The 15,555-nt window shown below is 42.4% G+C and overlaps 1 protein-coding gene across 1 annotated transcript; it reads right to left on the bottom strand.

The window, feature by feature from the left end:
• Positions 1–944: 944 nt before the first annotated feature.
• Positions 945–13,724, bottom strand: LOC131365501 (protein-glutamine gamma-glutamyltransferase K-like). The gene is made up of 15 exons (XM_058409086.1): positions 13,611–13,724; positions 12,577–12,630; positions 11,860–11,948; positions 11,576–11,767; positions 10,913–11,164; positions 10,705–10,823; positions 8,988–9,095; positions 8,041–8,218; positions 7,759–7,897; positions 7,371–7,563; positions 4,342–4,495; positions 3,952–4,236; positions 3,641–3,801; positions 2,945–3,081; positions 945–2,792 (listed from the first exon to the last, which is right to left on the bottom strand). The coding sequence occupies exons 2-15, from the start codon at positions 12,627–12,629 to the stop codon at positions 2,648–2,650; spliced, it is 2,205 nt and encodes a 734-aa protein (XP_058265069.1). The 5' UTR covers position 12,630; positions 13,611–13,724; the 3' UTR covers positions 945–2,647.
• Positions 13,725–15,555: the final 1,831 nt, after the last annotated feature.

Raw genomic sequence — 15,555 nt, 5'->3', positions numbered from 1 at the left:
AGCGCATCTGGAAGGGAGGCATCACTGTCACAGGAAGGTGAAGTTGTCCTGTAGTTAGTGATCGCCTGAATGCCCTGCCACATGCGCCGGGAGTCTCTGCTGTTCTGGAAGTGGCCGTGGATTCTCTGGGCGTGTGCACGCATCGCCTCTCTGATGGCTCGGGACAGTTTGGCCCTTGCTGTTTTTAAGGCCGCCCTGTCCCCTGATCTGAAGGCAGAGTCTCTTGATTTCAGGAGAGCACGCACTTTCGCAGTCATCCACGGCTTCTGGTTGGAGCGTGTTGTGATGGTCTTGGAGACAGTCACGTCATCGATGCATTTCCCGATGTAGCTGGTCACTGATGCCGTGTATTCCTCCAAGTCAATAGAGTCGCCGTTGGTTGCAGCCTCCCTAAACATATCCCAGTCAGTGCACTCAAAACAGTCCTGAAGAGCAGAGATGGCTCCTGCTGGCCAGGTCTTAACCTGTTTCAGAACCGGTTTAGAGCGTCTGACGAGTGGTCTGTATGCTGGAATCAACATAACAGAGATGTGGTCTGAGTAGCCGAGGTGGGGGCGGGGCTCTGCACGATACGCGCCGGGAATGTTTGAATAAACAACATCCAGCGTGTTCGCCCCTCTCGTAGCAAAGTCCACATACTGATGGAATTTAGGGAGCACTGTTCTGAGATTTGCATGATTGAAATCTCCGGCGATGATAAACAGTCCATCGGGGTGAGCATTCTGCAGCTCGCTAATAGCTCCGTACAGCTCACACAGAGCCTCCTTAGCATTAGCGCTGGGTGGAATGTACACTCCGATAATGAGAGTAGTGGTGAATTCCCGGGGTAAATAAAAAGGTCTGCATCTAACAGTTACAAACTCCACTACCGATGAGCAGTAGTTAGACACAAGCACTAGTGTTTTGTGCTTGTGATGTCGGCGGCAGGTAATTTTGCTTACCACATGGGATGAGAATCAGACGACATGGTAGGTATGGTTGTGGAAACACGTAATACCTCTCCAGTTATAGGTCCTGGCTCTAATCTGACACTTGATTCCATAGTAGGTCTCCCCCACACCATTCAGAACATACTCATTTCTCTCTTTTTTTCATAAACACTGAGTTAACTGACATGGAAATTTTGATGAAATAGTGTTGTGGAAAAATGTGGAATTCATGGGAAAAGTTCTGGTCTTATCACATATTTCCTCTTCCCATGCTTACCTTTACACCAGGCGTTAAACAGCAGGTAGATATCATTTTCAGGCTTGCGACTGAACCTGGTGCTCCATTCAGGATCCATGTTATCAAACTGAACTCATAGTGCCCCATGGGAGCAGTTGGTAACCTGCTGACAATTTTATTCTGGTGCCTTTCTGTTTGATAATCTTGGCTCCCCAATACTTGTTCTCCAACTTGTTCACTAGAGTAAGTCACTAGGATGCCTCTTGGTATCATTAAAATTATTTAAGTTTAAACCCATATATTTACATGGGGCAGTGCGATTCCTGGTCCAAGGGACTTCCATTAGCACTTGACACAGTTTCTATTTTTGTCCACTAGGTGCCATAACTCTATAGCACTCAGGATGTAGTTTGTCAGATTTGCCGTCAACAGATGAGGCAGATGATGCTTAAATCACCAGTTATTCCATGTTACACCTGTATCACCATTGGTTGCAGCCTTCCTGTACATGTGCCAGCCAGTGCACTCAAAACAGCCCTGAAGAACAGAGGTGGCTCTTGCTGCCCTGGTTTTTAGCTGTTTCAGAACCGGTTTAGAAGGTCTGATGAGCAGCCTGTATGTTGGAATTAGCATTAGTAGCCAATGTGGGGGCAGGGCTCTGCACGGTACACACCGGGGATGTTTGTGTAAACAAGATCTAGCATGTTCACCCCTCCCGTTGTAAAGTCCAACTGCTGATGGAATTTAGGGAGCACAGGTTTTGTGAGATTTGCATGGTTGAAATCTCCAGCAATAATAAACAGCCTGTCAGGCTGAGAATTCTGCAGATTGCTAATAGCCCCATAGAGTTCACATAGTGCAGGAACCAGGCTTGTTGGCTCCTGCATACATTCTACAGAAGACAAAACCGTAAAACATTTAAGTCTGTGGGAGATGATCTTTAGAAATTTCATCTTAAAAAGAGGGTGTGATCTTTTTAAAACAAGATGCCTGTGTTTTCTTTCATGAATGTAGATTTAACAAAATGTCATATCACAACAAGGAACTTCAATCCCCAATAGGAAATTGACATGCCTTTTCTAAATATAAAGTGTGCAGTGTTTGGAAACTAGCCCAGATATCACTCAGCTAACACATCATATAATCAGGACAAATATGGGGCATTCCTTTTCTTGACCTGGTTTATTACCAAACAGATTTAGTGCAAATATCAGTGCAGAGAAAGAAAACCAGAGCACAGCCTACAAGCATAATACTATTTACCCAGAATAGTCAAACAAAATGGAATGTTACTGAATGTTAGACTGCATTTTTGTGAGTTCTACAGTAACTAATGAGTGTCATCAGCCGGTAATGTTACTGAAGCAGCTAAGAGAAAACATTCAAATGTCTACAGGATGATTTGTCAAACTGGAACTCAGGGTCAAAAACTATTGTAAATGTTTCAAAGCTTTAGTAAGTGATGCTTTCCCATGACTTTTCACTTCTCCTTGACCAGAATGTCAGCAGCACCATGAACCTGTGTGATCTGCTGACAGTCCAGAGAGGCGAGAAGCTTCCTCTGACCAGATAAAGTGGGAGTGAACTTCACCGAGTGTGTGATGGTCGCCAGACTGCCCACATCACTGAGTGAGAAGAAAAAAAATTGTCACATACAAGTATTTTTATATATATATATATATATATATATATATATATATATATATATATATATATATATATATATATATATATATATATATATATATAGATGAAGTTAATGTTCAGCATGGTTTACCCGCAGAGGATGTTTTTTGCATTCAGCAAACCCAAGCCCTCTACGCGGATCTTGACGCTCTTCAGGACGTGCGGCAATGGATTCTTAAAAGTGATTTTAGCCACAAACTCTTTTCCCACTACAGCATCTCCTACAGGCTAGAAAGCAGAATTGCAAGTAAAACATCTTTAGGCTTTGTCCTTTCAAGCAAGAGCACCACATTTAGTCTTAGTTTAAAACTACCAACCTGCATGTAAATTATTATAAAGTTATGACTATTAAGTAGTATCCTTTCAGAGCTTTGTAACAGTCAGTAAGTTTTCCTCCATGGGAAAGTCTTCAGGACCGAGTTTTACACTGTGGTTCCCTGATAAGAAATTCCATTTTTTGTCTTAAAGACGAGACAAAAAAGAAAGCCTGGAAAGGAAATGACTATTTACAGCTGCTATAATGTATATGAAAACAGGAAGTAATTGTTTTGGGGAAATACGAGAAACACTTCCAGATCCACTATTTTCTATTTAACTTTGGGGCACTAATGCAAACTCAGTGCATACCTACACCATGTTCCTTTAAAGAAGATCTTGTGCATTTGATCTTACCCAAGCCATAAAATATAAACACAGGACAGCCTAAAATTTCACAGTGCTGCTTTAATCCCTGAAGTGAACTTTAACCTCTGTAAGTAAAAAGCATAGGAATCACTTGAGGACTTACGGTGATGGTGAGTTCGGGTGTGCGCAGGCGAAAGTTGAACCGGGTTGCTAGAACCTGCTTGGTCTCAATGACACGTCCAATAACGGTGAGCATCAGTGCCGCCTGGTCAACCAGCTGGTCCTTATATAGGTCATATGGAACAGTCCAATCTAGTGAGTGGACTATAAGAATCAAGAGAGAGATGACAGGCAAGTACACAGTTCAGACCTTTGTTCAGGAACACAACAGATCATTGGCAGTCCTGTAATTTTAAGGGGGACTAGCACTAGAACTGTCATTTGTATGTGTATTAATGTGAAGTAATCTTGCACCTTCACTGGATTTGAGCTTCACTGCTATTTCATCCTTCTTCACAATGCCCTTTAGCACTCCAGTGTAGTACATGATTGCCACCTGGCAGTAGAACTCGATACTGCGCTTCTCAGTGCTGCTGTTGTTCAGGGTGAAGGACAATTGGGCATCTTCACCCACCCACTGCCCCTCCCCTTTCACTGCCACATGCAATGTGACATCACTGGCCACAGGTCTGGGATAAGTGTTAGGCTTGGAGCCATAGAGGGAAGCAGTTTCCACTGCAACTCGCTCAGCATCAGACCCTAATGATGTGTAGCAGAAAGATAACCCCCCCCCCAAAAAAAAAATAAATTCACCTCAGAAGCAAAAAATGATTGTGAAGAAAAAGTGTGTGATGAGTTTTTAACCTTCTGGGTGTTTGTAGAGGTGTGTGATGTCTTCTCTGTGGTTAGACCCGACTGCCTTGGTGCTGATGTTGTGGCCCACAACGCTCTTCTGAACAGAGGTCTGAGTAAAGGTGCCATCAGTGTTCCTCTGCCAGTAGATCCTGTCACTGTTCACCTATCAACACAAACACGTTCAACTATTACTATTCGTCACAGGGTGCTCAGAGCCAGAACACCAGTGGGAGCAATCACCCGAATATTGACTGACTGCCTACTTCCTGTTTATTCGGGTATTTAAGCAGTGTGCTACCTTGGCTCCTATGCGAAGCATTGTTTTGTGTGTGATACGTACCAAGCCTTGATTGATATTCTGTCTTGTTTGCCTAGTGTATGACCTTAGCCTGTTCCATATTGACTACGAGTTTCAGTTTTCAATTGCAGTGTTTGTTTTCCAGTTATGACCCTTTTTAAACTTATTGCCTGTTTTTTAAATAAAAATCCACAAATGGATTCTAACACCCCGGTGTCTGACGAGTCCTTACAGGATGCTTCACCTGACATAAGTCCAGCAGATATGCAAGCGGCGTTATGGCGACAGGAAGTCCTCATCCGTGCATATCAGGCGGAGGTGGATTCACTGAAAGCCGCAAACCAACAGCCACAGGACCAAGCAGCTGCCGCAGCACCCGCACTTGCACCATGCAGTGAATATCCTCGTTTTGCTCTGCCAGAGAAGTTTGACGGTTCCGCTGATCGCTGCTGGGGGTTTCTTTGTCAATGTGGTAACTACTTTGCGCAGCAACCGGAAACATACGGCAACAAGAGAACCAGGTGTGCTTTCATATCACTGCTAACCGGCAAAGTGCTAGATTGGTAGCGACAGTTTGGGATTCAGACCCTCAGGTCAAATCGTCTGCTAATAATTTCACTAATCTGATCAAAGAGGTGTTCAAATACCCGGCAGGAGGAAAGGACATTTCTGTACAACTGCTCAAGTTGCGTCAGGGGGCAGACAGCTGCGGATTAAAATAAAATAATTTTTATTTTTTTAATTTATTTTAAAATAAAATTCTGCACACTGGCAGCTCAATCCTGATGGAATGCAATAGCTCTCATGGCGGTGTTTTGTGAGGGGCTCAACCCGGAATTGAAAGCTGAAATGGCATGCCGCGATACCATGATGCTGTCGCAATACATCTCCACTGCCATCTGGCTAGACAACCTGTGCCTCCAACACAGATCTCCAGCCTCCACCTCACGTGCCATGCCCCGTTGTATGATGGAAGTTCACCGTCACAGAGGATTTTTGGAACCCATGCAGCTGGGAAGGGCTCATGTTACAGAGGAAGAGCGTGAACGACACATTAAGCTCAACCTCTGCTTCTACTGTGGGAAACCAGGCCACAGTGTTCCTATGTCCCGAGAAACCATCCACATCACAGGTAGAGACTGTTGAACCATTGTCCAAAGATTCTCTTCCGGCTTTCCTGCTCCATGCTAATTCTCACTCCTCTGTCACAGCATTAATTGACTCTGGCTTGGCGGTCAACCTCATTGACTAACCTGGTGCAAGAGCTCCACCTTCCCATGTACCCCTCCACTAAGAGTGACCGCCATTAATGATCAGCCCATTGGGGAGGGCCTCATTTCTCATCAAACATCAGCTATTGACTTCCAAATCAGATTATTCCATCATGAAAGACGGTTGTTCTTCGTCATCTCTTCTCCATCTAACCCCATAGTGCTGGGCTTCCCCTGGCTGCAGCTTCATGACCCAGACATTTCCTGGAGGGATGGTGACATACTAAAGTGGACCCCTTTCTGTATAAAGAACTGTTACCAAGATCACACTCCTCGTCCATGCTTTTCTATGTCCATAGAAAGCCCTGAATCGTCCAATCTGATTTCACTCCCTCAGGAATACTATGACCTAAGGGAGGTTTTCAGTAAAGAGAAAGTCACAAGACTGCCACCACACAGACCTTGGGATTGTGCCATAGAACTACTTCCAAACACCATGCCACCTAAGAATCGAGTTTACCCTCTCTCTATCCCAGAAAAATAGGCCATGGAGGAGTACATTGAAGAGGCCCTCACTGGAGGATAGACCTTCCCGAATCTCAGGGCTTCACAACTATGGTAGTTATTGACCAGTTTTCTAAGGCCTGTAAATTATCCCCATGAAGGGCTTACCCACATCCATGGAAACTGCCCAAGCCATCTTTCAAAATGCGTTCCGGAATTATGGCCTTCCTGAGGACATTGTGTCGGATCAGGGCACACAGTTTACCTCCAGGAGTGTGGCTGGAATTTTGTAAACAGCTGGGGATTAATGTCAGTCTTAGCATGGGGTATCATCCCCAATCCAATGGCCAAGCTGAACGTCTTAATCAAGAGCTGGGGAGGTTCCTGATGGTGTATTGCAGCAGGGAACAGCACCGATGGAGTGAGTTTCTCCCGTGGGCTGAATACGCACAGAACTCTAATCCACTCCTCAACAGGTTTGACTCCATTCCAATGTGTACTTGGTTATCAGCCACCGTTTCCCCACAGACCCGCTCCTCACCCTTGGGGGCGCCCTCGGCGTCGCACACCTGGAGGTGTTCCTAGAGGGGGGGTTCTGTCACAAGTCACTCAGAGCCAGAACACCATCGTCCGAATATTGACTGTGACTGCCTATTTCCTGTTTATTCGGGTATTTAAGCAGTGTGCTACCTCGACTCCTATGCAAAGCATTGTTTTCTGTGCGATACATGCCAAGCCTTGATATTCTGTCTTGTTTGCCAAGTGTATGACCTGTTCCATATTGACTACAAGTTTTAGTTTCAGTTTTCAATTACAGTTTGTTTTCCGGTGTTGACCCTTTTGCCTCGTTTCCTCGACTTACGATTATTGCCTGTTTAAATAAAAATCTGCAAATGGATTCCAACATCCTGGTGTCTGACGAGTCCTTACACTACTATGCGTACGTGTGTTTGTGTGCGTGTGTGGGGTCGGGTCGTGGTAGGACTGACGGCTCTATTGTTACTATATTTGAAAAGTGTACATACCTCAGCGAAGACAAACGGGGCATCGTATTTGACATTGACCAGTCCATCACGGATGGCTGACACAGGGGTGGGGCCACAGCAGAATGTGCCCTGACTTGTCTCTTGAGGCGTGGCATCCACCACTTGCCAACCCCCCATGCCAGCCGGCAGGTCAGGACGGGCCATCCAGGATTCATTCCACACATGAAAATTCCTGCAAACAGGGTAAAATTACTTGAAAATTACTATGAAAATTACTTTTAGAAATATTTTGGCTAAGATACACCCTGGCCACCAGATACAGCATATGAACTGTTGGGGGTTTGATTAAATGCCTCTTTGCTCTGAATGAACTACTCTTCTGCACATAATGACTGAAATGTAGGAAATGAGAAAGGTGTGTTTGTACCAAATTGAGTCATTGTTGAGGCTCTCAATTGGCCTCATTTTCTCATCAAAATACACATCGGTTGTCAAGGAAACGTCTGTGTCGTGGGCAGAGCTGAAGTTTGTGATACAGCGGGCAGGAATGCCTAAACACCTAAGGACTGGGATTGGGTTGAGGGATGCAGAGAGAATGAACAAAGGCAGAGAGAACAGGATGGCAAAATGAGAGAAAGAAATCCACACCTACAAAAATGAATCCAGCAAGTAACACTACAGAACAACTTGGTGTAAAATAGATGCCCACCTGTGTTGGTGACCCCAGCAAAGACCCAGCACTGGCCATATTTAACAGGCTTTCCTTCACTTTTGTGGTAGTGTGTCAGAATTTCCACACTGCCGGTCCACAATGTTGGAGAAGTCCCGTTAGCATAGCTACTGGACCAATTCCCTTCAAGCACACCTTGATCATCATTAGAGTTGACCTGGCACCAAGAAATCAGAGGTCATTCAAGATTCAAGCAGCTTTATTGTCATTTCAACCATATATAGCTGACGCAGTACATAGTGAAATGAAACGTTTCTCCAGGACCTGGTGCTACATAAACATACAACAAAGATCAAACAAGAACACAAAGCTAGGACCGAAAGTTCGTCCAAGCCACAAAGTGCAGTGTGCAGCTACGTGCAAACAAAGCAACGACAAGAGCAAAAATAATAAATACAAAAAAGACAACACAAAAACAGGACACTTAGCACCGAAAAAAAGAATGTGCAATGAAATGTAAATAAAATAAAATGAGATGAACTTTGGGGCCTGACATGTATTGTGCAAAAATACAATATAGCAGCAGTTGAGGTAGTGCAAAATAGAAAAACATAGCAGCAGATGAAAAACACGGATTGAGGTAGTGCAATAAGTATTGAACAGTATAAGTTGTGTGTGTCCCCACACAGGTGAGAGTGGGGGTGTGTGAACGAGAGAGAGACAGTTATGTACAGTTCAGTCCTAAGTGTTGAGGAGCCTGATGGCTTGAGGAACAATAATTCATCAGATAATTTACATTTCTGCTAAATTCCAGGTGACCTATTAATATTTGATTATAGCAAGCAAATCCAACAAGTAACCATATAAGTAACACACCATATAAATAAATACAGTATGTGGCATATACAATCTTACAATATACAATGACTATACAATTATTAATATAGGCTACATTTTTTTTTTTTTACTACTGTAAAGACACTCACCATGGCTGAAACAACTCTGACGATATTAACAGGGTCTCCCAAACCTGAAGCAAGTGCTCGACTCTTCTCCAGAATGAACAGACATGCTGCGAGAATCCCATCAGCAAACTGCACACACCATGATACACAGTTACATGCACCAGTCAAAAAACATACACTACTCACAAAAAGTTAAGGATATTCAGCTTTTGGGTGAAATTTCAGGATGCACCTAAAATGCACTATAACCTTTACAGGTGAACTTAATTTGACCTTCTCTACACTTTTGAATGCACATGTCCAACTGTTCAGTGTTTCAGTACTTTTTGCATAACTTGCTGTTCTCTAACAAGGTGCTTAACAGCAAAATTCACAACTGGTGTTTGAATCCATGAATCGACCAATACATTTACTGGTTCAATTACAATTGGTATTTAAACAGTCCTCTTCATCATGCTGTTCACATTTTGACATCATGAAACCAAGACCACACCTAACAATTGATCAACAGTACCTCAAGGATTCAAACAGGATGTTCTCAGAGGGAAGTGGCCACTGAGCTTAGTGTGTGTGTCATCAGCAGGTTGTGACGGAGATACAGAGAGACTGGAAGAGTCACAGAAAGCCTTAGAAGTGGACATCCTTTGGCCACATCCCACGTTGATGACCGCTTCACTGTGAAAGGTGCCCTGCTGAACCGGCCACTCAACTGCAGGCACATTTAAGGGAGGTGAGAGGCACCCAAGTGAAGTCAGACCACTCGAAACCGTTTACATCAGCGTGGTCTGCATGCTAGACGACCTGCAAGGGTACCTGACCACACCACCAGGCACAGGCGTCATCGTCTTGCATGGGCCAACTGGACGAGGGACAAGTGGGCCTCAGTGCTGTTCTCTGATGAAAGTTGATTCACGTAAAGCAGAAATGGCCGCCAACGATGTTGGAGATGTCAAGGAGAGCACTATGCATCAGCCACTGTTGTGGTGTTACAGTCTGGGCAGGTGTGTCTACTCAATACAGAACTGCCCTACATCTTGTGAATAGTACAGTGACAAGCCAACACTACCTGAACAACATTAATCCAGTCATTGTGCCCCTGCATGAACACAGGCCTAATTTCATCTTCATGGACGACAATGCCCCAGCTCATCGAGGTCGCATCATTAGGGAACGGCTGCTGGAGGCTGGGGTACCTCAAATGGAGTGGCCTGCACTTTCTCCAGACCTGAATCCCATAGAAAACCTATGGGATCAGCTGAGTCACCGTATAAAGGCTGGTAACCCTGCACCCCAGAACCTCAATGACCTGAGGGCCACCCTTCAAGAAGAGTGGAATGCCATGCCTCAGCAGACAATAAGTTGACTCGAACAGCATGAGACGTCGTTGTCAAGCTGTAATTGATGGTCAAGGGCACATGACAAATTGAGAAATTGACTGTTGTGGTATACACACCACTGTTGGCTTTTGTTTCAATAAATTGTTTGAGATGAGGAAATCACCATTGCATGCTTCTACTTAAATGCCCTACTTTCATGATACATCACTGTAGTGTGAACTTTACATTTTCCATAACTTTTACCCAAAAGCCAAATAACCAACTTTTTGTGAGTAGTGTACCTTGATATTAAATTTTGATAATGGGTTGACATTACAACACAATTTCCTGTCTGAAAATAAATAATTGAATGAGAGTTGAGAATGAGAAGTGATACATGGGGATGAGGAAATGGTTAATACCTGTCCAAAGTTCCAGTTCCTGGTTCCAATCTGACTCTCATTTCCGTAGTAAATTTTACCCACATCATTCAGAACATACTCGTTCCTCTCGCTCTCTTCATCCATAAACACAAAGTCATCTGAAGGTGACAGACAAGGAGACAAGGTTGGTACACTGGAAATGTGTATTCAAAGATTGTGATCCTATCATATTTCTTCCCATGCTTACCTTTACACCAGGGGTTAAACAGCAGATAGATATCATTTTCACGCTTGCAATTGAACCTGGTGCTTCCTTTTGGGGTCCATGTGATCACACTGAGCTTGTAACGACCAATGGGAGCAGTTGGCGGGCTGCTGATGGACAGTTTTATCCTGGTGTCTTTCTGTTCCACAATCTTGGCTTCCCAGCACTTGTTCTCCAACTTGTCAACTAGAGGAACAGTCACCAGGGTGCCTCGTGATAACATTGGCATAAGGCCTGTGTAACACAAACAAATGTAAATAGTCATAGTGTACCGAGTACACTACTGTTGGAGTACTGATCCCCCAAGCTCAATCCACCCACACTGGATTCCACTATTCTCCTTGAATATAGCCATAACTGGTGGGCTGTCAAGGCACAGAGGTAAGCCTGGGTGAGTTCTGCCCACTGTGACTTTAGAAGGAATTTTGGTTGGTTGATGTGGCAAAAATTGTCTTTAGGCACTAGCCGAATTTCAGGTATCCATTAGTTTTTAATCATTCACACAGTTGTGGGTTAATATAAATTATGTAGTTAGTAAAAAGGCTTTTATCATCTTAAAACTGAATTAAATGAAATCAAGTGAAATAAAATGGCTGATACAGTATAATGTCCATAGGCTAGGTAAAGATGGCAACTACACCTTACCTAGCTTGAGCTCGAGGTGCAGTCGGTCAGATTTAGGTTTAAAATCTCGAGAGAGCTCTATCCACATCTGAAAGCATTGCCCTCGACGGATGATGAGGTTGTCACTTTGGTAGCGGTCTGTGTGATGCTCCAGGCGATTCTGGCCTGTTTTGGTCTTGAGGAGGTCTATGGAGCGCACTGATAACTGACCAGCTGAGACAGAGAAAAAGAAAATGAAAGAAAGATAAGTTAATTTGAATATGTGCATAAGTGATTTGACTATCTCTCAGTTCTTTGCTGCTTACAGTTTGCCGCAGGATCTGATGGCAGTAGTGGCTTTTCGATTTTATCATCGGTCCTGACATAGGGGAAGCGGCCTGGTCTTGTAGAATTCCTACAGAATACAAAGTAAAGCAAACTTGTGTCAAGTTGAAAGGGATGTAATCTGATATTTTTAGATTCATGCATTCTAATTTTGTTCTTAATATCATGTAGCACATTTATTACACCATTAGCATTGACCAGAAACAATGTTCAAGAAAAACACATCCACTGATGTAATTACACATACTGAAACATCCAAAAGTAGCCAGACCATACCTCCGGGACTTAACAAAAATAAAGGATTTTCCAGTTAAAATCTCTTATCAAAGTGAATACCTGTATTATTGGTATAAATAACCAAAATAGTTATAAGTAACCATAGAAATATTTACCAGTTTAATACATGACTCAATTTCAAATTATTTCTGTTTTTTTTTTAAAGATTGAAGTGATTTGTAACAGCAGCTCTTACACCCCTGTAACTGCAAATTACAGGTTTATATGAATGTTTTGTGTGTTATAGTAACAGCAAACAGGACTTTGGCAGACACGCCGCGTATTTTAGGCCTAATAAACATAGATGTTTTTTTAACATCTGTGAAAAGGATTCTCTAGTGCCAACGCCTTTTCTTCTTATCGTTACCACCTGATCTTAAAAAAAAAAAAAAAAAAAAAAAAAACAGCACAGGTATCTTTACCGATCTGCTGTCTCTATGGCATCACCTCCTGTGGAGCTGGTATTTGAAGACATGCTAAGGAAGAAAAAGAAATGATCAAAGTGGGACAAATATTTTAGTGTGTGTAGGTAGTGAAGTCATAATAAATTTGCCCTGGATTTTAAAAAGAGGGAGAAGACAACGAAGAAGAAAAAGACGACGACAAAGGAGAGGCAGAATTCACATGAGGTTGTATTTAGAACATACAAAACTAAAAAATAATCTGAGCTCAGGAATCGACATAAGGAACGTGGTTGTTTTGCACAGTGTTATTCATGATCATTTATTTCAGACAGTTACTTATTTTGCAGTTCTTTCAAAAAATCAGATAAATTGGTCCAGGTCCTACTATTTACACTATTGGACAAGCGGGACTAGTGTCTGTGCACTAAATCAGTTACTTTTTTGATCTTTCCACCATATCATCTGAAATTGTGACAGATGAGTGCCAGATTGGAGAGGTCTGACTACTTTATTGTTACTTTATTTACTGTTTACAGTAATTTAATTCAATTTTACCTGTATAGCACTTTTAACAATGCAAAAAGATGATGTTTGTGGACGTCATCACAATAGTAGCTCTGTGTTAATCTGGATTTAAGTTAAAATCATTGTACGATTCTAATGCAACAATGGTGAGAATGAGGAAGGGATCTTGAGATGAACCAGACGAAAAAAGAAAACCAGTCCTGCTTGAGTGACACCGGATAGTACTAACTGAACAGTAATGAACAGACACCTGTCATTGGTATGTGTTCCTCTGAACAGCAGCTCATTTGGATTTAGTCTTTTTCTTTATATTACTTTTGCTAAAAAGATAACTTACTTTTAACCTCCAGTTTTGATTGTGTAGTGTTCCAGTGCAAATATAACTACATTAAAATAAATACATCTGCTCTATCATTTTTATGACATGAAAATGTTTTTTTCCTTATGCACTTCAACTTGACTAAAAAACATTTTCAAGTAACAAAGTCTGGAAAAAAAAAATACTGGGAATAAAGATTTGCTCTTACCTGGCTTTTTGAGTCTGCGTCTATTTCAGCAAATAGTGGACTGGGGTATCGATTGTTTCCAGTTTTATTCTCTTCTCACTACCACATCTGTAATTATATCTCCACACACACACACACCCACACTTTCACACTGTATTTGTCCCTCCCAGTCAAATGTCAAGGGTGTGCACTTTTTCAAAAGGAAAACACAAACATGCCTAATAATACCACCAAACAAAACTATTATCTAGTTAATTAGCTGCTTAAATCATTTTCCATCCACTGACCTTTACATGCTGTATGCTTCCTTATTAGCTGTCCAAGCTCTTCCAAAATACAGAGAATAGAAGAGAGTCTAAATCGAAAACTGATTTGGTTTATATTCATGCATTCCAGCTTTCTGAATAAAAATGACAAAAGCGATCCCACTGTGCATATAGTGTATTACGACACTTATTATAATGCTGCATCACACAGGCGTCAGGTGTTGGCCGAGGCGTAACCACGTATTATCAGAAGGGAATGAGAAAACTAAATTATAATTTTCCCCATTTGTACAATTAAATTGAGAAATTGATTATGCCATGAACAATCCACAATCAACTAATTGTGCCATGTAAATAAATACAATCAACTAATTGTGCCATGTAAATAAATACATTTAATTGGCATGAAAAATATACTATGACCAAAAGTATGTGCCCCCTAAATACACCCATGTGTGGCTACTCTTCTTTGAGGCTATCACAAATACACAATTGTCTGGAATGTGTGTGTTGCAGATTTACAATTTCACTTCACTGGAACTGTTCCAGCATGACAATGCCCCTGTGCACAAAGCCCCTGATCTCTATGAAGAAATGGTTGGAGAACATGTTGCCTCCTCAGCATCCCAACATCAGTGTCAATAAGAAGAGAAATAATAGCAAACCAAATGGGAAAAAAAATCTGGAATGAGATGCTCATTATCCTGAGTGTTTTTATTCTACTTCAATTGAAACATTAGCACCCAACACATTTAATGCTTGAATTGTTTGTTAGCCCTTCTTTTGCTTATAATGGCAATCAATTGAAACAAAAGTTTAAATTAAGAAGAGTCTCAAGAGTCTGATGCAAGTTTGACATACCTGGTTTATAGTTTTAACATCTATTAGTGTTACGGGGAAGAAGGGCTCAGCACTAAGTGAGGGGGTGAGCACTGAGCTAGACCCGTTACCCAAATGGATGAAAGCAGGTGGAAAATTCAATCAGGGAGCCCGGCAGAATAATGAGCAGAAATAGGCAAACAAAAATACAAACCTAAGAAACTGTGTGTGGTTGGGGGGACTAGGGAGGTTCAACGCCACACGGGACTTCCCAACCCGCTACGCTATCGGGCCGTATAAGCTAGCCGAGGATTGAGGATCGAGTTTTGGCCGCTTAAGCAGTTCCCTCACCGAGTCGGGGTCTGGCTTAATAAATAGGAAGTGGCAGTGGGCTGATTCTAAGCCTGCAACGCCAGTAAATAACTTTATAAATATTCTCTAGATTATTAAATATCTCTAGCAACGGCTTTTGAAGCGAGTACCGCTAACAAATTACCTCTCGGCGCCTATTGCCTCCGACACCGGGCGCAGTTTCTATATCCACACGCCGAGTGAAACCCTGAGGCTTATATAACAGCGTGCACAGGTGCCGTGCATCAGCCCTAATGGCCTGTGCTGGGCTGAGCACTATAAAGAGGCACGCCTGTGACCGCGGATTTGCCTCAGAAGGCACCCGCGACGTTTCAGTTAGTAAGACAATGGTATTGAAGTTAAGTGTATTCTGATTTAAGTAATGATTGAAAACATAGTGAAGAAGGAAATATCCTATACAGATGTATGATAATTACCCAATCACACCTCAAACACACCTTACAGATTGAACTATTAGACAAATTAAATAAAACTCCCGCGTTTAAGTAGAGAATGTACAGCAATCCCCA

This window comes from Hemibagrus wyckioides, linkage group LG15, assembly GCF_019097595.1.
Source record: "Hemibagrus wyckioides isolate EC202008001 linkage group LG15, SWU_Hwy_1.0, whole genome shotgun sequence".
NCBI lineage: Eukaryota > Metazoa > Chordata > Actinopteri > Siluriformes > Bagridae > Hemibagrus > Hemibagrus wyckioides.
This window is presented reverse-complemented; position numbering and strand designations above follow the sequence as displayed.